At 36.5% G+C, this 24,762-nt stretch overlaps 1 protein-coding gene across 7 annotated transcripts in view; it reads left to right on the forward strand.

Annotated features, from left to right (window-relative positions):
- GPC5 (glypican 5) overlaps window positions 1–24,762 on the forward strand; it is a 626,060-nt gene that overhangs the window by 109,643 nt on the left and 491,655 nt on the right. For 5 of the 7 annotated variants that reach the window (XM_032100028.1, XM_032100031.1, XM_032100032.1 and 2 more), the window contains exons 4-6: window positions 9,072–9,205; window positions 10,392–10,499; window positions 13,279–13,404. In XM_032100028.1, coding sequence (XP_031955919.1) covers window positions 9,072–9,205; window positions 10,392–10,499; window positions 13,279–13,404 — 368 coding nt within the window. The remainder of the gene's footprint in view (window positions 1–9,071; window positions 9,206–10,391; window positions 10,500–13,278; window positions 13,405–24,762) is intronic. The other 2 variants (XM_032100033.1, XM_032100034.1) reach the window with 1 other exon arrangement.

Here is a 24,762-nt window from a genome sequence, read left to right on the forward strand (position 1 = left end):
GGTGAGTGATCTCCTTGTCTTTATCTCAACCCACAGTCTTTTTCTTCGTATTTCTCTCCCCTTATTCTGTAGAGGGGGGGAAGTGAGAGAGCATCTGGGTGGGCCTTTGGCTCTTAGCCAGGTCCAACCCTCCACAATTATCGACACACACGCCTGGCTTTGGCAAGCAGTGCTGAGTAGTGCAGGTTTACATGAGGTATGTTCAATCTAGACTGCCAAGTAAATAATGTAGGAATATATCATGGCATGCATTATATATTGGTATTTAATGTGTTTTGAACAAGCCTGCTTCACAATTTAAAATTACTTGATTCTTATGTTACATTTCAATTTTGCTGCATTTCTTTTTTAAGATTGAGATCTGTTATGTCAGGAAAGCATAGGATCTTTAATATACCTTCCCTTTTTTGTCTTTTTTTATAACAGAAGATTAGGCAAAATTTGGGCAAAATGCATAGATCTGAAATGGTTTTTCTCTTTCAATTGACTGCATGGGGGCTCAGAGGTCTGAAAAATGTGCAGTAAGCAGTCTGGGCTGCCATCACGTTCTGGGTTTAGGTGATGTGGTAGATATCTGACTCTGCTTTGGCACAATGGCGGGCTTGTCTCAATGTGCCCGCTGGGCATTTGGACTGAAGGTAAAGAAGATTCTCTAAGAGGCTGAAAATGCTGCAATCTGATTCTTCATATTTGCAAAAAGAGAAGAAAGGAGACTATTCTCTCCTTCCCCAAAAGCTGAGTAGAAGGCCATGAACAAGTGTAAAAGAACACTTAACAATCCTTTCTGTAAGCTGTGTATGTGTTTTTCATTGTGAAACAGAGTAACTGTTCACAAAGAGAAGTACTGAGCTGAGCAGACTTCTGGTATCTCTGTTGGCCTTTAAATCACTACCAGCCCTTTGTAATGAAAGAGAAAAACTTTGTTGAGGGCAAATCCAGAGATTTGAAGCAAATGAGCTTTTTGGACTATTTTGGTCCCTGACATGATATGAACTTGTATGAATAACTGACTGTCTTGTATGTCACAAAAGATCTTCAAAGAAAACTGTTCTTCCCAGGTTCAAAGAAGAGAGTGAGGAGGCACTGAAACACTTAATATACAGATACAGGAAGCAGAAACACTGATCTCATAAGCTGCAGTTTGGAATGGGAAGAAACACGTAGGTCCTCTGAAATACTAACTAGGTAGTGGATTTTTCCCTCCTTTTTTCTGATGTTTTTTGACTCTTGTTAACATGAAAAGGTGACACTCCAATTATACAGAGTTATTGACAGTGCCTTATGCTAAATGAAATAATGCATTATGACTGTTAATTTAAGTGGACATGATTTTATTAACTTACACACTTTTGTTACAGAATTTTGCTAACAAAACTGCACTGCTCTTCACAATTTTGGAACATAAATTGCACCCTGCAATAAAGTGTAAACACATTGTGCAGACATGCTGACGCAGCCAGCTTGTTTTGCTTTCACTAATTTTTTATGTATTGTAAATTGTAATATGCTTTTTAAGTGAGTTGCATGCCTGATAAAGGTTATAGAGCCCCAATTCTGCCTTCATTGACAATCACATTTCTACTGAATTTCTTTTGGTTTACACAGGTGACCCTGCGTAGTCTTAGACCTATATTTAAAGAACAGTTCTGCCTGTGTCCTACAAGACAGCAAGATGTTAGCCCTCTTGTGTCAGAGCTGTACTTGCTGGGCACACAGAAATAAGGAGTAATAAAGTATATTTGAACCACAAGAAAGCATAAATAAATCCATCAAACCTACACACAAGCAGCTGATCTTTGGAAAGGGCTACTGCTGGTTTTATAAAATTTCTTTTCAGAAAAGAACCACAGAGTGTTTTCACTGAACATAAATGAAACACCTTGGCATCCACTAAAGCAGACTTGGATCAGGAGAGCTGGCAGCCTCTCATAAGAAGCAGTTTTTGTTGAACTGCCTTTGAAGAGTTTGAACTGGCAGTGCTGTGTTCTGGCTACAGGGTAACTTGGCTGAGAACATTAGGATTTCCCCTGACATTAAGTCATTTAAAGTAAAAAAAAAAAATCATTTCCTTCCCTCCCAGCTCCATTCAGGAGGAGAAACTATTTTTACTGCCAGACTTGCTGAGTGTTAGTCCCTCATGAATGAGCAGCAGAATTAAAACCCATTTAACAATTTTAGTAATTAAAGACCGGAAGACACAAATTAAAAGTATATTAAGAAGCTCATATTTAATGGGCTCTTAGATTTCGTTTTGCAATCCTAACATGCAAAATTATGAAGGAAAGCAGAGATCATTAAGCATTGATAAGATATGAAAACAGTCTCAAGAACTTGGACAGGAGTACTGATTTTGATAAATGTAGTGGGAGGAGGAGGAGATGGGTCTCGATCATGTGAAAGCTGGGGACTGTGGCTCCTAGAATCCAACAGCTTGAACAGCAAGTCTTATTACAAAAACCATATTGAAAAAATTTCTGATTATAAAAAGGTGATTTGCAAACTCTTTGCATTTTTGTCTCTTTCCTTGATCTTGACTGAAGATTTTGTAAAATCACAGATGGTTTGCATTGCAATGGACCTTTAAAGATTATCTAGTTCCACACCCCTGCCATGGACAGGGACTCTTTCCACCAGACCAGATGTTCAAGGTCCCATCCAACCTGGCCTTGAATACTTCCAGGGATGGGGCATTTCCCCATGGCAGTGGTGCTTCATAGTGCCAAACAAAGTGGAATTATTAGTTCAGTATCTCCAAGTTGTACTTCAATTTATGTATCACAGAATATATATTGATATATGTATTTTATATATCAAAAAATTGTATTTTTTTATACAATAAAAGTATAATTTTCTGTATACTTATATTTTCAATATGTAATCCTTTCTTTTTTTTCCTGAGGAGGGTACCACTGCCTTGCTGGTGGGTGTGCATTCTGTACATCTGCAGTTTACATTTATTTTTCCTCAATACCACCTGGTTGCATGTGATACAAACTCTTATATTTCACAAGTTTTCTTTGAATTGGATTTGTCCTTTTTGAGCTTGAAACCACTTCCAGATCTATCTCTCTTGGATATATGATTGGAAAATTATGACTGCACATTTTCATGTATCATCTGAAATTTCAATTTCCATTTTGAATAAAATTTCTGTGAAAATATCATTAGCTGGCAAGTCTATTTAAGATTTGTCTTGCAGGGGATTATAAATTGTTTAGTAATTTGAGCAGACATTATTCTAAGTGTAATCTTCGCTCTCTAATTCTCCTCCTGGCTTTTGTTCGAAGTGTTATCCTCTTCACTGGTCATGGATGTCTCCTGCAAATTCTGTAAAATGCTTAAGCCTAGGTATGAAACTTGTTATTTGCCACTGTAACTCCAGAAGTTGCTTATTTCTGTATGTCTGAGACATATTGTTAGAGTCAAGTAGTCACAGATAAAGAAGACAAAATTTGCGGAGAAAGTAAAGAAAATAATACAGAATTTCCTCATGGTTTTCCTGGGTTGCAAACCCTGGTGGTATTCCACCACTCTCTCCTGAAACAACCGCACATCAACATTTTTCCTTTTCTGAAGGAAAAATAGATACTAGTACCTCATGCTTGATCTCCTTGTTTTCAAAACCTTGGATTTTGTCTCAATAGGGAATACTTTAATCTCCCATGCCATGTGCATGGAGAGATTATCTCATATATCAAAATGCATTTTTCTTTGAAACAAAAGCTTGACATTAAATGAGCAACTCTTCAAAACAAAAACAAAACAAAACCAAAAAAAAAAACCAAACAAAAAACCCCCCAAACCAATAGAAGGCTGCTGAAGTGCTTGGGAATACTGAAATGCTGATGCTCCCTCTCGTGGTGTAGATGAAATAAACCAAGGAAACTATAACAGTTTAATGCATTGTTTTCCTTGATCAATATCTTTGGTATTTGATTAGTAATCTGGTGCTGGAAATGCTGGTGACTCGTCAAGAATCTGTTTCTAAAAGAAAGAATTCTCTTGTGTATTTCTACAAAAGAAAATAAAATTAACCACAATTTTATTTGTAACCATTGTATTTCCAACCAGCCTGATGATTCATTCTAGCTTTGTTTTAGAGTTCAGCTGTCCATTTGCTCACAAGTGTTTGGGGAGATTTAACTGTAAGAAGTGTGGCAAATCTGTGGTCTGACAACTAGAACTGAAAGCCACCAGACTAATCACTAACTAGAAAATGAATTAAATAAAATCAGATTATGGATTAGCTAGTCACTGAGACTATGCTGTGCATAGAGGACAAGGGGAGAAGACACCTCTCGGGGTACAACACCTCTTGAGCTTTTACTCAGATCTAGCTGGGAGCGAGAACCAGGAGTCTGAAAATTGCTCTTTCCTTTATGTTTAACTCTTTCATTTTTGTTTTGGTAAGTTTAGCAAACACTGTAAGGTTTTGATACATATATGTATATAGCTCTAGAATTTCCTGTAAATGGGGTATGTGTCAAGTGTTAGCTAGATTGATCCAGTCTCCCAGACCTGTGAGGCATCAGTGTGGCCATAGTCCATGCAGGCATTTAAAACTTGAGCCTACTGAGACTTGGAAAATCCTAGTTTGAAGTGCAACACAGGACAAGCATTCAGTTTGCTTTAGTCATTTGATGTAAAAATAATTTCAGTAGAAATGATGAGGTAGAAAGAACCATTTGTATAGTGGGAAAAAGAGCAAAAGCCACAAACCAAAACCAAAACAAGAATGTGACAGATTTCTCATAGTGAGCATCTGAACTTAGAGGACAGTGTCCGACCATTATTGATGTGATGCTCCTATCATTGTGCAGTCCTGTTTAAATACAAAGGTTTGTAATACTCCTGTTTTCCAAACTGTGAGTAATTGTAAGTAGACATTCTAAGGAATCTCACCAAGCAAAATCAAACTGCCATAAAGTTCATGTGTGGCACTAATTGCAATTTAAATGCGTGGTTATTACAAGAGCTTTTAATTAACTCAGTCGTCATACTGTGGCACACAAATTGTGCATAATAGCAGCATGCTGACTACAATGACAATAGGTTTGTCTGAGCTGTGAAAATCAGGAGTTTTGTAATTTTCTGAGGTTTCTTTTCATGCCCTTAAATATTGTGTGGTATTTAAGAATATTTCAAAAAAGGAAAAAAAAAAGGAAAAAATTCTAGCAAGCTGCTGAGGCTTGCCTGTTTTAAAATTTTGTAGAAGTCTTTAATTCTTCTAAAATTCAGTGAGATATATCTCACTGAATTATATTTCTGACAATTTTTCAGTTTCACTTTTCTATTTTTAATCCCCTTTGAGGGTCATTTTACTCTCCCTTTTGTTTTTGAAGCCTAGAAAAAAGCTCAGTTTTTGGAAACTTTAACAGGGAATACCATTCCAGTGAAACACATTCTGATCAGATATTGCTGCAAAATGGTCCTATATTAGTTCGTTAAGGTAGTGAGACCATTGCCCTTCTCTCCAAGTTATGATTCCAGTCTCTCAGGACTGGCAATAATAGCACTGAATGATTTTTCATTTGGAAGGTTAATTTTGCAGTCCAAAGACTAAAAATTAAGAAACAATGTAGCTAATGGACATAGTTGTAGTCCTTCAGAAAACATAGAAAATACAACTGAGTGGTGTTACACTTAGCACATATACTTCTTTCTGTAGATAAAAAAAAGAATGCATAAAAAAAAAAAAAAAAGCAGGCATTATTATGGAAACTGTATTTATTTGGTTTTTAGATTATCACCAGCCCTGTACTGGGAAATGAGATACTGGCATATTTTGATTGTAAAATATTTGGCTTACAGTCAGAACAGACACCTGAAGGCAAGACAAGAGTACATGACGTTTACATGTGCACAAGTTTACTGAAGAAACCAGGTGATAAGACTCTGCTAGTGAGGGAGGCAAAAGTAAATTTGCCATGCATATAAAGTTAATGGTTTAAACATGGCATAAGTGACAGTACTGAAGAGTTAAAAAACCCCAGGCTGGGTTCAGCCAGGTGAGCAAGAAGAACCAACACCACACAAAGCCAGGGGTCCCAGAGATTTAAATATCACAGATATAAGAAAGGTAAGAGAGATGCTGACATCACCATTGTAAATGCTGAAGTAGCTCATCCTTCAGAAACTATGTCTGAATAAGTAAGTGACTGCTAAGGAGCTAATCTTGTGCTGCTTCTCTCATTAACAGAACTGAGTTCTCAGCAGTATGATTACTGTCATGCATATCTTTGTGAGAATGGCAGAGGTGTATGTGGTGCTGTGCAAATGCTTTTTATTAGAATTTTCATAATTTTCCAACCCTGGGGAAAAAATAAGTTCTTAAAAAGACATTTTGGATAATTAACTAGCATTTAATGTTATTTTTATATATAACATTTACCCAAGATTAATTTTTAAGAAAGATTTTGTATTTGAAACTAAGGTTTGCATTTACATGTATCAGTGAATGCAAATTTCCTAGTATTGCAAATGTATTTCTTGAGACATTGACTCAAAGAGAACAACCAGAGAAAGGCTGTTAGACAGTATTTTGAAACAACTGTTTATGTACAGCACATATAAAATAAGTATCATCCATATTCCAAGGCACTATGACTGTAAAAATTATTGATTTTCTTTTTTTGTTAAGTTTAGTCAGAGCAAAATATAATGAGACTTTACTCTAAATTCAAGAAATACTGAAATCTTGTTTTCCTAGTGAATTTGAATGTATATAGTGGGGTTTTTTTAGTTTACTGTAGGTGGAGCCAATTTATTTATTTTGGTCTTTCTTTTTTTTCCTTGACCTGAAGGACTGGTACTCATCTGCTCAGGGGCTGCAGTAGCCAGCAAGTCATCTCCACCCTGTTTCTCCTCTCCCCACAGGCTCCCACCCTGCAGTCAGGCTCTGAGAGTGCCTGGACAGCAAAGGTGCCTTGTTCAGATATGCCAGGCACCTGAGACCTGCAACAACCTACACACCTGACCCATGCCTGTCATGAGATGGAGCCTCCTTCCCAAACATCTGGATCTCACTCTCACTCTCACTCTCTGTTAAACCCTTTTTTTTTTATTCTTGGTAAGACAAAGAGTAGTTCAAGAGTGTATGGCAAGCTGGAACTGAGGCAACTCAAATCAATCAATTGCTTTGTCATAAAAGCTGATCATAAGCATAATGCTCCCTGTGTTACATCAGTGAGCATAGAAGAATGTGATCAAATGAAAACATTTTGTGTCTGTGGTATATCTCCATTATAGAGATATATGGCACAGTGTGGCTGATGGGATAAGCTGCTGCAGAGGCTGCCACTGAAGGAGCAAACTCACATAGGGATGCATGAAGCATAGAAAAAGTGTAGAGACTTATGAGAGGAAAAATGGGGAGTCCAGTTAAGCTGGTGGAATATGCTTTAATGTGTTCTGAAGAAGATGTAAGGGGGGAAATAGTGTGAGGGATGTTTGAAACTGAATTTAAGGACGAGAAGGAATGTAGTAAGATGCTGTCCAAAGAGACACTGCCTCTAAGAATAAACGGTGAAATGAATGCTTTGAGTGATGTTGAAAGTGTGATCCCTTAAAGGACATTAGTCATATGTCCAGAGATAATTGTTTTGCAGGTAAATTCATGCATGTCATTTGAAGGGAGTTTAAACTATAACTTGGCTGCCTGAGTTGTGACATGTGAACCACAGCCTAAAAGGACTACTCACTTTTAACTTTACCCTCAATTTCAAATCATAAGGTGAACATTAATTCTTGTGTAGTAATAATGCTGATTCTTTCTTCTTTTCACTGGCCTAAGCAAGTGCATTCAATGAATCTCATTATCACCAGTTGCAACATGCATGGCAACAAACTCATCAAAGTTAGATGTGTTTATTCTGTTTTGAATTTTAAATGTATTTCTTACCTAGCTCTAGCAGTTCTTAGTTGGAAAGATGGTCCCTAAGACTTGCACTACTCTCTTTAATGCATGATGATAGCTTGAAAATGAAATTTATTTGCTTTCTCTGTTCTTACATGTGGGAATATAAAATGCAATAGGAAACAATAATCCCTGTTGTGTAGCATACACGTTCCTTCCTTCACATGGTAGCATTTTGAGTATGTTTCTGCTTCAAAGTTGGATGCCTGTCTTAGAGGCTGCATTGATCTCTTCTCTCCTTTTTTCTCTGTAAAAGTTCACTACCTTTTGACTACCAAGTTTTCATAAATCACATACAGTATTAGTTTTTTCACCAGTGCTAGCTTACACAAATGCATGCTGTTCAGTCTGCTTAGTATATCTTGTCTATTGTGATGACAAGCATAACTATCTCTTATTTAATAAATATATATATAACCCTAATTATTTTTATTTAATGACTAGGAAGAGCAATGAGCTATGAATGTGAATTGATGTCCTCTGTCATACAAATCACTCAGTATCACATTTTACAAAGAAGAAAATGAGAGCTCATGTGAATTTTTATCTATTGACATCAGAAAGCTGGACATAAAATTATTTGGTATTTTCAACATCTGTGTTCCAATATCATTAAACTTACATCTTGGGTCATTACCTTAACATCTTGCAATGTTGTAATGCAAGTTTCCACTATGCTAACTGTTCACTATATGCTTTGTGTCACTGGGCTGAACATGCCATATAACATCAACCCTGAAAGAAAGCACAAAGTTCAATGCATGTTAAAAATGTGATTGGGATATATTACAGATAAAATGAAAACATGCTGCTGTTCACCACACATCATATTCTCTGAGGTTATTGATATTGTCTGCATAATAATATGCTTCTCTTATGGGAAAAAAAAAGCCACAATCAATAAAATACATGGTGACTTTCTTATACACTTGGTGTCCTTTAGAAAGGAATGCTTTTATTATTATTTTTCCTGACTAATTATGTGTTTGCTGCATTCATTATGGATACAATGTTACAAAGTATGATAATTAAATATGCTTTTCTTAGTTTAGTCTTTCTTTCTCATTAAAATGTATTGAAACTGAATTGAGAGATACATAAGAATTGTTGCTTACATGTGTTCTTTCCTTCTTCTTGTGGCTTTTTTTCCTTTTAGGTGCATAAAATGTGTGGTCCTCCTGTAAGGAAGCCTAAAGAGTTTCCAGGTTGCTCCTTTGATCAGAACAAAGATAATCAAGTGTTGAAGATGTTCTCCAGAGACAGTGAAGAAACACTCACCAACAGAAGAAAGTAAGACATTAGTTTTACAGCCAGAAAGAAAGAATAAAGTAAGCGATTAATTTTACAACAGAGTAGATTTTGCTCAATGCAATGGCATGTATTACTAGAGAATAAAGTCTCCAAAGAATGAAACATTTTAGCAACACAGTTACATTTTGGAAAGGGTAACTTCATTACTAGTTTTTGTTTTCAGAAGTAATGGACACATGACCAGAGTCATTTGGTGTGGTTAAAGTATTTATGAGAGTGGATAACATTGATAGAAGGTGAGTGTTAGCCCTGTGTGTAATTCTTAAAATTACATTTGACTTTACATATCAGCAGGCATTATTAAATCTGACAAAAAGTATCTGTAGCTTTTTGCAGAAAATTATTTGTACAAGCTGATAAGACAGAAAAAAAAAAGAATTACTTTTCTTACATACCTTTCTACTGTAAAAAAGGAGACAACTAAGTGTTTGGGACTAAATCTTGAAAGCCTTGTTCAAGCAAGACCTGCTGATTGTTTTTTTTTTTTTTTGGCTTTTTTGCTGGTATATAGCGAACTGAAGTGACTGCAGAGGCTTGGAGATTTCATTTAAACCTGGTTCAGCACTGCAGTATGAAGTTTGTGTAACTATATGAGTTAGGTGTTTGAGCTGTCATTACGGTCTGTGGAAAGGAGACCTCATTTTAGTTGTCCACACATCTACAAGCATCCAGTGCCACTTAAGGATATCATGGGATATCCCAGCTGATCTTCTCCTGCCAAGAAGGATGCTGGTGTCCCATAAGTTGTATCATAAAGTTCAAGCCTGACAGAGTTCAAGAAGTGTTTGGACAATACTCTCAGGCACATGGTGAGACTCTTGAGGATGGTCCTGTGCAGGGCTAAGAGATGGACTCGATCCTTGTGAATCCCTTCTAAATCAGCAGATTCTGTGATTCTGTGATGGCTTCCAGCTTTCTGCAGGTACCTTAGGTAGCTGAAGGAATCTCAAAGGCCGATCTATATTTAGACAAGTTAATCAGGTCTTCAATGACCGTTAGTAGTAATAGCACTGCAAGGCATTAGGAGTGTTGCAGTTAAGACTAAAATCTTCATTATGCAAATAAAGTACAAAGTTAAAATCAGAAATTTCATTTCTGTAATAGTATTTGCTAAAATACAGAGAAGTTTTCTTTGTCCTCTTCCTCCTCTCATTTCACTTTGTAGTGCACAAGGAAACAGAAGTGAGAGAATTGCAGGGAATAACTGCTCACTCCTGATGTCTGGAGAAGAAAAAATGTCTCTGAGCTTCAAAGGCAGACCATTCTTCTCAGTGTAAGGACCTTCAGTTACTAAACAGTGGAGAAAAAAACACAATCAGAACTACAAATACGGGTTTTTCAAAACATTGTGGGAACAGAAAGATATGCAAACCAGAAGTTTGCTTTAGGCAGCACAGAAGTTTTTCAGGGAATACCCATTACATGGCAGCATGTTTCTCAGTTACATGTAGCTAAGCAAGTTCTTGATGTTTTCTGATTGCTAACACTCTGCAAACACAATACCATATTCTAAAAATCTCAAATCAGGACTGTTCCGTGTTTCAAAGCACAGAACACTGGATTGACTTCAGGGAGATTGCCTCAGAGACCTTAGGGGGCATGAGTGGCAGTGAGCAACACAAAGCAACACTGTTTTCCCTTCCCTTCCCTCTCACCTACCTGAGATTCTGGAGACACTTCATGGCATGCAAACTCTGCACCAAAAAGGGGAAGGGAAAGAAAGTTTGAGATCCACTGATGCAGATTTCAGTTTAACAACTTCTTAGTTTATATCATCTGTAGTTGCTACCTCCTGGATCACCTCCTTCCTTATTAGTCACAGTCACTTTACATTTCACTTTATATTGCCATAGCAACTGTAAGAACCTCACATGCAAGTGTGACTTCAGCAAGTGCTTGCAGCCTGCTTTTAAGGAAGTGCTCTTCTCTAACTCCACCTTATTTACCTCCTGTGGTACTTCTGTTTTCCAAATGCATGTCCAGATGAAAGTTTACATTTTAAAGTACATGTTGGGCTGCCACTATCTGAACTTTTCCTGAATTATTTTTACCGTTGGACCTAAGCTGATACTTTCTGGTACTATGTGGTACAAGAAGAAAATGAAATTTCTCTGCTCTTTTGATGCCAAAAAATTGTTAGATGAATTTTAAAAAATCTAAGCAGACCCTTCCATAGCAACATAGAAAGTATATAATGCTTTTTTCTCCAGAACTTCAGACAGCTTCTAGTACAGAGAATGAAATTGTAAAAAAACAGCAACAAAAAAAAAGAACATTTCTCAATAAACAGATAAAAAGTATCTTCAGCTTCCACTGACTGTAATTGCGCATTTGTGCTCAGCTGCCTATCGTTACATGCTATCTGGTCTAGAGAAAGATCATGTGAAAGTTGACATTCATACCATCTGCCCTTCTAACTACTTTGGTCAGACATCAACAGGGGCTGAAATCAGTTATTACTTCTCTATTAAATTTAGCTTTGCCTCAGGATGTGTTTCCTAATAAACTGAATGGCCTTTCTGTTAGAATGCAGTTTGTGACAGGATAATATGACAGGTATATTTATTTTTTTTTATTTATTCTTCAGAAGAAATTCCAACGTTCGCTTTGAGAGGACTCTCTAAACACTACTTTTCATCCAAAATGTAAACACAGAGCACAGACAAAATCAAAATTAATCCCACTCAATGGGATTTGGAGGGAAATTGCAAACCCACTGTGCACACTGGATTCAATTTGGATGTGGAGAAATGAAAGATAATGGCTATTCATGGCTAGGAGAGTGTGGATGAATCATGTTTAAAACCTAATGCACATAGGCAATTATATGATGCATGGTCAAAGTTGACCCTACATGAGATTTTTCAGAACAGCAGTTTCAGAATTAGTAGGGCACTCACATCACCTTTAATAGACATAGTAAATCAAAACCACTGTGGTTTGTGTAAAAGATTAGCCCTATTACATGAAAGAGCATATGACTTTTTAAATGATGGACTGTATTTACTCACTGATGTTTTACCTGTTTTAATTTGAAGTAAACTATACTTAACACTTAGTTCCTTATAGAATTTTAGGCCTGTGGTGACTAAATATAGGGAAATATATATTATTTCTGGCATTTTTTCACAACTCCAGACATTATACAAGAAGTTAACATAAAGTGAAGCTTGCTGGGTTACAGAGCAATGAGTACAGCATTTGGTGGTGCTTTTCTGTGTGCCTGCAGGTCATAGATAACTCAGGAATGTGTCATGTTCCATTCCAGAATGAATAAGTATTTTCATTTTTCACAGTAGGAAGGGGTCTCCCAGGAAGAGATTTTCAATACATAAACAAACAATTTATATTAAATATCACAATTTTGTTGAGAACATACCAACTAAAAAGTAATTAATTTGTTTTGAATTAAGTACAAAACCTTATCATTACCTCTGGGCATCTTGAAAATTATTTAAAATAACAATTCATAATTTATAACCTGCCAGCACAGCACATGGTAGAACTGATATAATATTTCAGACAGTTATTTAATCTTTACTAAATATTTAATATCTACATCTTCAAGCCATTTTACCTAAATCTTGCATTGCTGCATAACTTTAACTAATATTTTTTGTAGTGTTTGTAAAGATATGTAAGGGACTTCTTGTTAGCACTTTCGAAAAACAAGAGACTTATTCATGTGCACCTTGTTTTTAATTTGCTGTGCTTTTTTTTGGAGCATTTTTCGTTTATTTGTCCAACTGTAGCATTGCAAACTGTATCACTACTATGCAAAAAAATTTCAGGTTGAAGGAAAATAGTTCCTATTCCAGAGCATAGGTAAAATAGGGCTTTTTTTAATTTAATGGGAGTATCAACTCTGTAAACAAAGAAGTGTATCTAAAAGAATCAAACTCACCTATTGACAAATCGATTTAAAATATCACTGGAACCAGTGGAGAGTAATGGAATGAACACATTCCTTATCTTGTAGAAATCCACAGCAGCAAGACGGCTCAATGTTGCCGGTTGACACTGACAGCTCTTTCTCGTGTTCCTGTGTGCAGGGAATTTATCAGCCACCTCCGGCTCTACAGAGCCTTCTACGGCGGCCTGGCGGATCAGCTGTGCGGGAATGAGTTGGCAGCTGCCGATGGACTCCTGTGTTGGAACGGAGAAGATGTCGTAAGAAGGTACCTTTCTGACTCACTTTGGTCCTCTTTCTTTCGTCAGTCGTTCTGATGAAACAGTCAGCTTCTGTTCGAGTTGGGTATGGTGTTTCCCTGTGTCTGTGTCAAGATTGGTTTGAAAAATAAATAAGCATGGGTTCCCTTCTCTCAGGCTTTACCTGTACACAGTAAATAAAATCTCCCTGCATCTCTGTTTAGGAAAAACAAAAGAATTCTAGTGTTCTTCAGACATTTTTCCTTCGAATTTACGGCACCTAAACATACACTGAAAAAGAGGCTGGACTGACAGTTACAAAATACAGTTGGATAAAAAGGATATGGATTTTTGTTTGAACTTCATCTTTATAAAATGCTCCTTTCAATGCAGCATGTGGTAACAGACTCCAGCTTAAAACCTCTGGCTGTGAAGTATGAAGTAATCTCTTAATATATATAGTTTTCCGTGAGAGAACTAAAAGTTAGGCATGAAGATAAAACATTTCAAAAGTGAAAAGTATTTTTTTATATATGCAGCAGCTTGGGAGACATCATTCAGCAGCAATGGCAAAGAAGAGATAATAAACAACTCCAGTCCTAGATGTGTGTCTCTGGAATCAATATATTACACAGCTTATAAAACACTAGCATTTTTGGATGGCAGAAAGTTTTTCAGAGAGCTGATCGCTATGTTTTTGCTTTATTGCTTTGGTCACCAAAACAAGTATTTTTCTGAGCAGGAAATCCTTTCCTTCCTGATGACAGAGACCAAAATATTGAAAAGTTCATTGCAATTATTTGTAATAAAAATCATGATGTTAATGTGGTGTGTATTTGTAGGTAGTATCAAAGGTCATATCAAAGAGGGCTGTGAGTTAATGAAGTGGGAGATAGCTGGTACCACGTAAAGGCAGCAGTGGACAATATGCACCTTAGGTATCTCTAAAAAGTTGGGTAGGAGCTGTCATTTATTGATTGATACCTAAGGAAAGTTAATGGACATCTTTTTAGCAAACAGCTACAGGCCCACTTTTCTTTATCTTCTTGGGCAGTCCTGTGCTTTGGCAGCCCCAAAGTCCAGTGAGTGGTTGACTCCCTTGTCTCACTGGCAACCTTTGTCCAGAGATTTCAACAATCTTCTGAAGATGCCATGTTCCTTCTTTAGGTGGCTGTATTTGAGATTTAATCTCAACTGCACGTCCTTGCTTTTGTTTTTCTGCCCATCCCCTGGTTGATTTAAAGTGTTCCTACCAAGTGTTTCAGTAACAATATAAAGTGAGGGTCTTGTAATTACAGATTTCCTAAGAACAAGGTTCTTCTACCATTACTTTTGGCTGCTTATATACTTACTATTCATATATTATGTATTTTCAAACCTATATTATTATATTGTATGGTACTATTATATTGTCTCCATTATTACATTATATGGTTATACTTTTGTTTTGTTTATACTGTTATACTGTACTGTTTGATTTTGATTGATTAGATCCTAGAGCCCTGTTAGAGAAATGAAACATTCTCCACATTCTCTAAATTCATGGTGTTTTTTAAAAGTAATTTAATATATATGCTAATATATATATATAGGCTATATATATGCTAATACATATGCACTTTTATATATATCTATGTGCATATATATATACACACAATATATTTATTATTGGATCCACCCAAAGATATAATGGGTGACAAAAGCACTGTATCTTAGAAGTAAGGAATACCACTTTGGTATTAGTTTAACTTAAAAATTTCCTTAACTAAAATATTTTGTCTTTGTATCTATATTAGTGTATATATATTTATATTTTTGGTCAGTAAATGTGAGTGTCAGCTTCCTGAAAGAGCTGAGATGTAGAGAATAGAAGTACAGACCGATGATTAAAACAAGAAGAGCAGGATACTCTGAATTGCTCTAGATTATCAACTGGAGCTGAGACCTGCAGATTTGTTCCTACACCTCAAGACCTCTGATTGTACACTAAATACATTGTGGTACATTATCTCCTGTTTCAGTATCTTTATGAAGGCACTCAGATCTGTCCTCTTCCATCCTTTCATTTTGCCTTCTTGTTTAGTCAAAATGCCCTTCATTCAATTTTGTTTGTTTATGTTTTGTTCTCTTGTTACTGAAGGGGGAAATCTTTCCTGCAGTTTGACTGAGATATGGAGTTTTTTACTATTAGTATTATTATTACAGAAGTGATGATCTAGGGAGAAGTGTCTATTATCTGCTTTCATAATGGCTAGGATGCATAGCAAGCATTTGAAATATATTCTGCTTAAACATTAGCAAGAGTTTTCTAGTGACAAGGGTAAAAATAAGTAGTTCTGTTGTCCAGTGTCTGCATGAAGAAGGATTTTTAAGAATAGGCAAGGCAAGGCACTGAGAAATGATGCAGCAGAAGCTGATTTTTCTTAGAGATATGGAGATAAATTGGATAGCTCCTTAAAATCTCCCTAAGCCCTATGATTCTGAATCTAGGATTATCTAAATCCTGTGTTGCTCAACTTCTCTTGCCATGATCCCAGGATACTGTGACATTTTAGAAGCCATAGTGACCTGAGCAGGCATCATCGCTTTTCTCTCTAAATATTGAAGAACTGTACACTCACTCACTTTACTTTTTTTGTTCTCCCCTCATCCTGCCTTCCCACTAGTATAATAGTAAATAACGATATTGATGAACTCATTAGTGCATCTCACCAGTGTTTCTGGCACTGATGGGGAAAAGTTTGTATTGGTCAAATTAGTTAAAGACAAATAGATTGTATCCGTTCTGAGATTCTTCATTCTTTCCATCTGTTTCTGCCTTCTGTTTCAAAACCATGTGCCATAACTGCTGGTGACTGGAAGTTTGGGCTTGACATGAGAAAACAATATAATGAACTATGTATTTCTGGTGTATCAGGACCTGAAGAGATTTCTTGGACTGCTTGCTGTATCTGTGTTTCAAGCTGCAAGTAGCAAAAAGCCCTGGAGACAAAAGACAGATTAATGGAAAAAAAAAATCTTTGCAGTTCTTCATTTTCCTCTTTGTGCATCTTTCTAAAGGAAGCAATTCGAGGGTTTTAACAGCTATCACACTGTATATCAGTTAAATCTTATAACCTTTTCCTTCTCTAATACTATCCAAGAGATTATCAAGCCTGGATGGGAAAAGGTCAGAAAATGAAAAAGGGTATTATTGAAATGAAAGCTTATTTAACAGTTTACATTTCATATGCTTCAGCTGTTCCATTTTTGGTTTAAGCTTTAGGTTTTTTTTCAAATCACAATACCATGGAAATATGGCCCTTGATTCTGCAATTCTAGAAATTGTTCTGGATCTAGCATTTCACAGAGTCCAGGCTCATGCTTTCATCAAAACCTCAGACCGGAATTCCCACACTCCTGTATTCATGCCTGAAAAGATCAGTAGTGGCCAGGACTTGCGGGAGCAAGACCGCTCTCTTGAGGTCTATGTCACTGCAGCATGGGGGGCAAGACATCTCAGAGGAGTCTTCAGCCCTTCCACTGTCTTACCCAATTGTGTGACTGCAGTGGACTAGCATGAAATTGAAATTCAAAGTTCACCTTCAAAGGCATGGCTGAGCGTCATGATGAAATACCTGGAATTTAGTGTTACAGGATTCATTAGATTCAATGGAAAAAGAGGTATTGAAATTAGTAAGTTATTCACTATCAAAGCATATGAATTTGGAATTTCAGTGGCATCTTAGCATTAAAGCTAAAATAATGGGAGCTGTGCAAATAGACTGAGATTGTTCCACTTCACAAACATAAAGAGGTTTAACTGAGATTTATACAGCTTTGGTGATCCAGAGAGCCTGGCTAGAATGTGAAGAGAGATAAATTAAAAATACACAGAGGAGAGCATAATATGTACTGTACATCTTGAGACCAGTGATTTAACTGAAATAAAAATAGATGTGAGTGAAAAATATAGTAAAATTATGTGTGTTGAAGGATTCACGACTAATGGAGATTATTAAAAAGAGCTAATCAAGTTTTGAAGGAAGAGTTTCATATAAAACGCATATCTGAAGTATCCAAATTAAGAGAAATTAAACAGCATGATTGATTTTAATTGCTGAGCAAATTGTTACAAAGTGATTATAATAAGCATCTCTAATCAGATATAAACGCTTAGCTGTAGCACAGCTCTTAGGCTGGGAAAATTTTCTCTTTAGATTCTTAAATATTCTGAAACGAGTACAATCCTGATGCTGTTCTTATCCAACAAAGGAGTAGAAATGGTGATATAGGGGAGATTAATAAATTGATTCTAATTTCCTTCTGTTTGAACTAATCATCACTTTTTAAAATAAGGAAGAATGTAAACTGTTGTCAAAGGCACCACTTGACACCTATGCAGAGGATTTGTCTGAGTAACTTAAAGTGTAGGAACAGCCCATCTTGTACTTCCTCAAAATATGCAAATTTGCAAATGCCTGACCCGGAACTGTGAGCATTCAATCTTCCCATGAACTCAAAAGTCTTCTCACCAGTAGCTTTCCACAGCAAGAGAACCAGAAGTTTTCAAATACCAAAGCAGAGTCAGTTTAAGAGGGGCTTATGATACATATTTCTGTGTCAACACAGAAAAGACATGAAATGGCATATGTTCCCTTCATTTATAATAACTGTGGGGTTTGTTCCCTATTTCGCCATGAGTTATAACAATAAAAGTCATTCCTGCTTTAATATTGTTAATATCTGTCCTCAGTATACGCTTAGATAAATCTCATGAGGCTTCAGGATGGAATGGATTTAATTACATAAAATCAGCAAAATATGTATTGCATTTGATAACCTCAAAATAAATGTTCTACTTTTCCTTTTGTTTGTCTGAGCAAATATATCATTTTCTGTAGTGTTTGCCCTAGAATCATTGAACTTGTTTGTCATGCACAGCAGAAGTTCTAACACTGGGTGAATTAATTTCTATTCGGTCGGTAATAATTTACAAATTGTATTGACTTTTAAAATTAAAAACATGATTAGCACCATGTTGAATAAATTGTAGCATTTATAAAGTCACAGGAGACTGTTCAAAGGTAGGCACGAGAAAGAACAGTAACAAAGGATATTCCAAGTTTGAATTATTGCATCATCATACCTTCATTGTGGAAGGTTTTGGTCTTTCATATCATAAAGTGTGGTAAAGTAGTCCTGAATTCACTTGGAAAACCTTTAAGAGTCATAGATCACTAATATTAAATTGTGATGCCTATTTTTCTATGACTGTGTAAAATGAAAGAATGAAGGCAATAAAAATAAAAATCTATTGTCTCCTTTTTTGTAAGGGTTAATATTAAAACCAAGGAAAACTCATGCAGAAGACTTTGATGCATAATTCAAAAATAAACCTTGCATAGAATAATTAACTATGAATCATAGTAGATGATACTAAACAGAAAGTTTGGGCCCCATTCAAGTTCTTTTAAAAGAAATATGGTCTTAGTGATTTCAACTTAGATATAGAGGTTCTCTTTCAAATAATAAGTTTAGTGGTATTTTACAATGAGACTTCTTTCACACACTGATACTCTGAAGCATTTTATATTTCTAAACTCAAGTTATTTATCACCTCTGGCCATGGAAATTTGGTGCAGCAGCTCTCAATGAATTATTTAAACAATATTTTGGGTTATGAAATATTGTCTATGAGGTCTTCTTTCACTGTAATGCCCATAGCAGTTTTCTATAAACTCTGCAACTTTACCAGTCCAGAGAGGAAATTTCAGTGTAATGATGTTCAGCACTGCATCATTTAGAGGTGTTCCTTTCAACCTTTGTATTATTATGTAACATCTGCTGAAGGCTTTTCTCTTGACAGCTATAGGTCAGATTTTCATTGAGCATCCTGCACTGGCTGTGAAAGTATGCTATTGAAACTTAGATTGTGCTGAGGGCTTTGCTTTTTTCATTTTTACAGATGACGTAGATACTCAAGCAGGGTGACTTTAAAGATCTGGAAATTGGTTGTGAGTCTTATGTGAAAACCACTAATTTTTCCTATGAGTCTAATTGTGAAAGTTTGCAGAAAGTTTTTCTTTATATAAGAAAAATTTGCTTTATGTAGTCCTATTTTGATTAATATTCTATAGAGTTTTATGTGTACGGATTGATTTTGTTACTGTCATTTATATAATACAGATGATAAAAAATTGGTATTCATACAGTTTTATCAATGCATTCAAAAAATGAGTTTGTTCATTATTTTTTCTAGAAATAAACATTATTCTTTCCAGTTTTACCAAATTTTTCTTGCTGCTTTTATAGTCAAAAGAATCATTAGATCCTCTGTAATGAAGTAAAACTAATCTGCCATTCACGACTGTGAGTCTACGAGCATAACGTATTGTTATGTCCTTCTTAATAAAAGTTACAGTCTCTTATCTTCTTTAGCAGCTCAGCTTCTACTTGTATTCCTTTAGAACTGTATGATTGGAAGCATAAATTGGTTTATATTCATTAAAATTACTATTTTGTTCTGTTTCTGTTGTAACACTGCATTTTTAAGGTCAAAGATTTTAGTACTAGTCCACATGTGGGCTCTCAGGAAAATTAAGCTGCATTAATGAAGACGGTGAATTTAGAAATCAGTGATGTTAGCTCATTTTTTTTTTCTTAGTTCCTTAAATAACCCAAACTGAAGATACTTTAATTCAGAAAGAATTTTAATTTTTAAAGTGTAGTATCCCACACAGAAATTTAATGAGGCAACCCAATTAATGCCTACTGCTATGAGTACTTCTGTGACAATTCTCTCTGAAAAAAGACTGAAACAAAACGCAGTGAAAAGGACATAGGTGCACACATGTATGCCATGCTGCATTAGTGTGAATAGTCATATCCAAATCTGAAAGGTTTCCATGTTCAGGTAGCACCTAAGATATCAGAAGTTACTATGAAGAACAGATCAAAGCAGCTGAACTAAATTGTTAGATTCATGCAACAGAAGACTGTGCAGATTCTTCCCAAAAACATGCTTTATTACCTGTGAGACAGAAACGAAATAAGAAGCATGAAACCTAGTCCAATCTCACAGTTAGTTGTTTTTCTTTCAGAATAAACAAGACCTCTCTGCTACCAGCAAGACCTTCCTTCAAACTGTTAGGAATCTTTATGCATATTTGAGAAAATCCCTTGGATGGCAGGGTTGCACTCTAGTGTTCTGCTGTGTAATATGATGAAGCTTCTCCTCTTAAGGAGTTTGTGTCATGTTAAACACATTTATGTCTTATGTTAATAAGAGCTGTGTTGAAACTTGTGTTATTCTTCATCATATCTACTCCAGGTATTTGTGTGAAGAAATGCATGTCTGAATGGGACTCTTGGCCTCTTTTTCAGTGAAGAGTTAAATGGACCCTTGTAGGATGCAATTAGTTTAGTCTTCCAATTAGTTGGATAGAACTTCCTAGGACTTTTTTCTCCCCCTTGTCTGTAAAGGGCATCAGTCTGAAAGTACTGGTAGAATTTACATTATCAAAGTTTAAAATATCTAGTAACTCAAGCTCATACAAAGTGTCTATGCTGAGACAAAAAACTAAAATAAATCTAAAGACTAAATATTACAGCTGGTAGACTGATCCAGAATAGCTATGCTTTGAGTGTTTTGAGATATTTCACTTGAAAACTAGGTATCCGTGTTGATCCATATACTGCAAGTAATACCATATAACACTGTTGATCTATTTTTACTAATACTGATCTTCTGGTCAAAGTGATGTATTAAGCTCACTGAGCTAATCTGTATAAAATAATCATGCAAGACACAGCATCAGTTTAATTCTTTCTCAGTAGCTTAGGTCAAGGGTGGAACATGTTCTTGAATAAGGCACAAAACCTTGTGTTTCGCATAGTTTCTCAAAGTTTCAGTTTAAATGTTAGATAAAGTTAGAAACAGATTTGGAGAGAATTAGAGTGTTCATGGAAAGAAGATTGACTTTTCCTTTAATTTTCCCTCCATTTCCTTAGCCTGTTTTCACTGTAGGTGGTGTTATGGTATCTAGAACTCCAGGTTTTAAGTCTCCAGTCATAGAATCACAGAATGGGCCAGATTGGATGGGACCACAGGGGTACATCTGGTCCAACCTCCCTGCTCAAGCAGGGTCATCCCAGAGCACATCTCACAAGATTGCATCCAGAAAGTTCTTGAAAATTTCCAGTGAGGGAGACTCCACAACCTCTCTGGGCGAGGTTCAGTTCTTATAAACAATTACTATAAACTGTTATTAACAGTTCTTACAACAGTTCTAAGAAAGTGCTATAAAAACTGGTATGTTCGTGTCCTTTTTGCAAATATGTCAATGACAGTATATGAGAGATGCTTATGTTCCTGTATAAAATAGGTTCCCAGCAATCCTTTTTTTAATATGTCTCACTTTCATACCCTGGTGTCTTTAAAACATCTGAATCGCACATTAGTACTACAGTTACAGATGAAGTAACAAGCCTATCCTATATTACATCTACCAAAAATGCGTTTTTTCATTGTTTAAGTAACTATTTCTGGAATCTACAAAGACAGCATGGCAGACAGGTAATATTATTAAGTGCAAACATCAAAGCAACTTGCCCTATTCTACTTAAGGAAGAAAAGTATATTAACAGTGCCTCCTGAAATCCTTGTACAGAAGATGTTTAAAATAAATAAGAAATAATTAACAAATCCTACCAATGTTTTTGATATAAGGATGTTTCATTTTCCATTGAAAAGTATTAAACATGGTCAGTTAACACACTGCGATTCTGAGTGGGGGAAGAGCAGCACTGAATGGCGCAGGGGTGCTAGACAGCAGCTAACAGAGAGAGGTGGCATAAACCATTACAGGGGGTTTTGAACAAGAATGTCTAGAAAAATCATTACTGGCCCTGTACAACATGTATTTCTAACACAGGAAATATTTTACTATGATCAAACCCAACAAAAGCTCATTCTGGAAGACTGCCCTTCAGCCTTTTGACAGCACAGACTGTATTCACAGAGATTCACCATAATCATTTAATTTCAAATAAATATTTTAATATAGAGAGAATTAGTTTTTCAAACGAGAATTTTTTACCAGTCACTTCAAGAGCTCTGCTCTTCACTTCAGGGCTCTGCTCCCTCTCTGTAATTTTAATTGCTTAGTAAAGGAATATATTTGCAGTGAAAAAGAGTTGAATCAAACAGCCAGAAGTTGTTTATTTGCTTTGACACCTGTGAAGAATTTAAAGTGAAAATTAATTTAGCTCATGTTTCAGTCAATATAGTTAATTCTTTCAAATTCATATGTTGACAATGCCATATTTGAGTGTACAAGGAAGTGTACAACAATTTGAGTGTACAACTTTATTTTTTAGGGTGAGATTCAACTGACGTCTATAGCTATGCAAACATAGGCATCTAATTTGGACTTGAGTCTGTGCAGTCAATGGAGAGAGACACATCTACTTAGTGCTAGTGGACCACTGTAATCACTTGTAAGTGTGCAGCACAGAGTGGTTGCTAGCTTAGATCATCTGAATCTTGTCCTCAAGAGGATGTAAGTCTGATGGTAAAGCATTTTTTCACCCTAAGGGAACATTGTCATGGTTTAACCCCAGCCAGCAGCGGAATTCCTCGCAGCCACTTGCTCATTTCCCCTGATGCCTTGAAGTGGCTACCTGAAAACAGAGACTAGACAAGATTAAGAGAATAAAGCAGGTATTTATTTGAAAGGCCTTCAAAGGTACACCTTGGGAGTCAAAAGCCTCCAAGGGGCTCCACCCAAGATGGACGCTGGGTCATGGGTTTTTCACACTTTTATAAGTTTGGTCCATTTGCATATCAGGGTTAATCCTCCAATTACAATTTCAGGTAATTAAGTAATTACCCCAAGTTCACCCTCCTCCTCCCCCTTTCCAGAGACTTTAGTTTACACATTTTGGGGCCTGGGACAACAAGGTGTCCTTGAGTTCAGGCCCAGAGAGGGTTTGTTAAGAGAAAGAGAGGACAGTAGCTAACAGGCTATATGAAGTTTCAGAGTTACATACTAAGCAGCACAGGATCTGAAAAATATAGAAGTTAAAACCTAAGGCATCACCCCAACAGCAGGATTGGGGAGGGAATCAGAAGAGTGAAAGCTAGAAAACTTGGGGGTTAAGACAGTTTAGTAGAGAAAGAAAATGCCGTACACAAGCAAAGCAAAACAAGGTATTACTTCACTGCTCCCCACGGGCAGGCAGATGTTCAGCCATCTCCAGGAGAGCGCAGCCCCATCACATCTAACAGTGACTTGGGATGACAGAATTTCATCACTCCAAACACTCCCCTTCCTCCTTCTTCCCCCACACTCTATACACTGAGCATGATGCCCTGTGGTCTGGAATATCCCTTTGGTCACTTTGGGTCCCCTGTCCTGGCTGTGTCTCCGCCCAACTTCCCCAGCTTCCTTGCTATCATGGCAGTACAAAAAGCAGAAAAGGTGGTGTCTCTGTGCAAGCCCTGCTCAGCAATAACAAACATCTCTATATTATCAATCCTGTGTTCAGCACAAATCCAAAACACAACCTCACGCCAGCCACATGAAGAAAATTAGCTGTACCCCTGTTAAAATCGCCAGAAACACAGAGAGACAATTCAGAGCATGTTTCATGGCTACCAGAAGGAAAGTACAGAAATGGGTCACTTCTACCCTGTGCCTCAGGGAGCTGTTGTTACAAGTGCACCACTGTGTACCACCCTTAGATGTTAAAAAGATCAGAAGGTAAAAAAACCCCAAGTTTTCTGGACTCCAGCTAAAGCTCATTGATTTGCTGTTCCCTGCTTCGTGTCAGAGTCCTCTAGGCTCTGAATTCCTCTGTAGAGAGAGCCTGTGTGGCAGATGCTTCAACAGTGCCATTGGAGCAGTTCACAGTGGTAGACACAGCACACACGATGAGTAAAGCAGATGCTCGCGACAAGAAAAACTCTGGTCTCAGCTGTGTACACAAATTGTACTGGAATACCTGAAGAGAAGCCATATGTAAAAAGATCCTAAAGTTGTTGTTCAGATGAGCACTTTTCTCTAATAATTGCATCAATCCCCAAAAGGTTTAAACTATTTGGGATTTACACTGCCCATTTTTCCATAAATATTAAATAGACCTTGAATAAAATAGATTATCATTTCATAGAAAGAGAACAAAATCTTTTTCTAGGTACAGAACAACTCATGTCCTAGAAAAACATCTCCTGATAAATAGGGAGTGTGTTTAAGTTAATTTTTCTCATAGGTATGTGTGTTTGAAATAATTCTGAGCTTATGCACTTAACTTGTGTGGATGTGAGAGTAATGTTCCATCACCTTCACCTATCTGTTGGAAATTAAGAGATACAGATATATACTGTACTCATGTAATAGGAAATT

The sequence above is a fragment of the Corvus moneduloides genome, chromosome 2 (assembly GCF_009650955.1).
Source record: "Corvus moneduloides isolate bCorMon1 chromosome 2, bCorMon1.pri, whole genome shotgun sequence".
Classification (NCBI taxonomy): domain Eukaryota; kingdom Metazoa; phylum Chordata; class Aves; order Passeriformes; family Corvidae; genus Corvus; species Corvus moneduloides.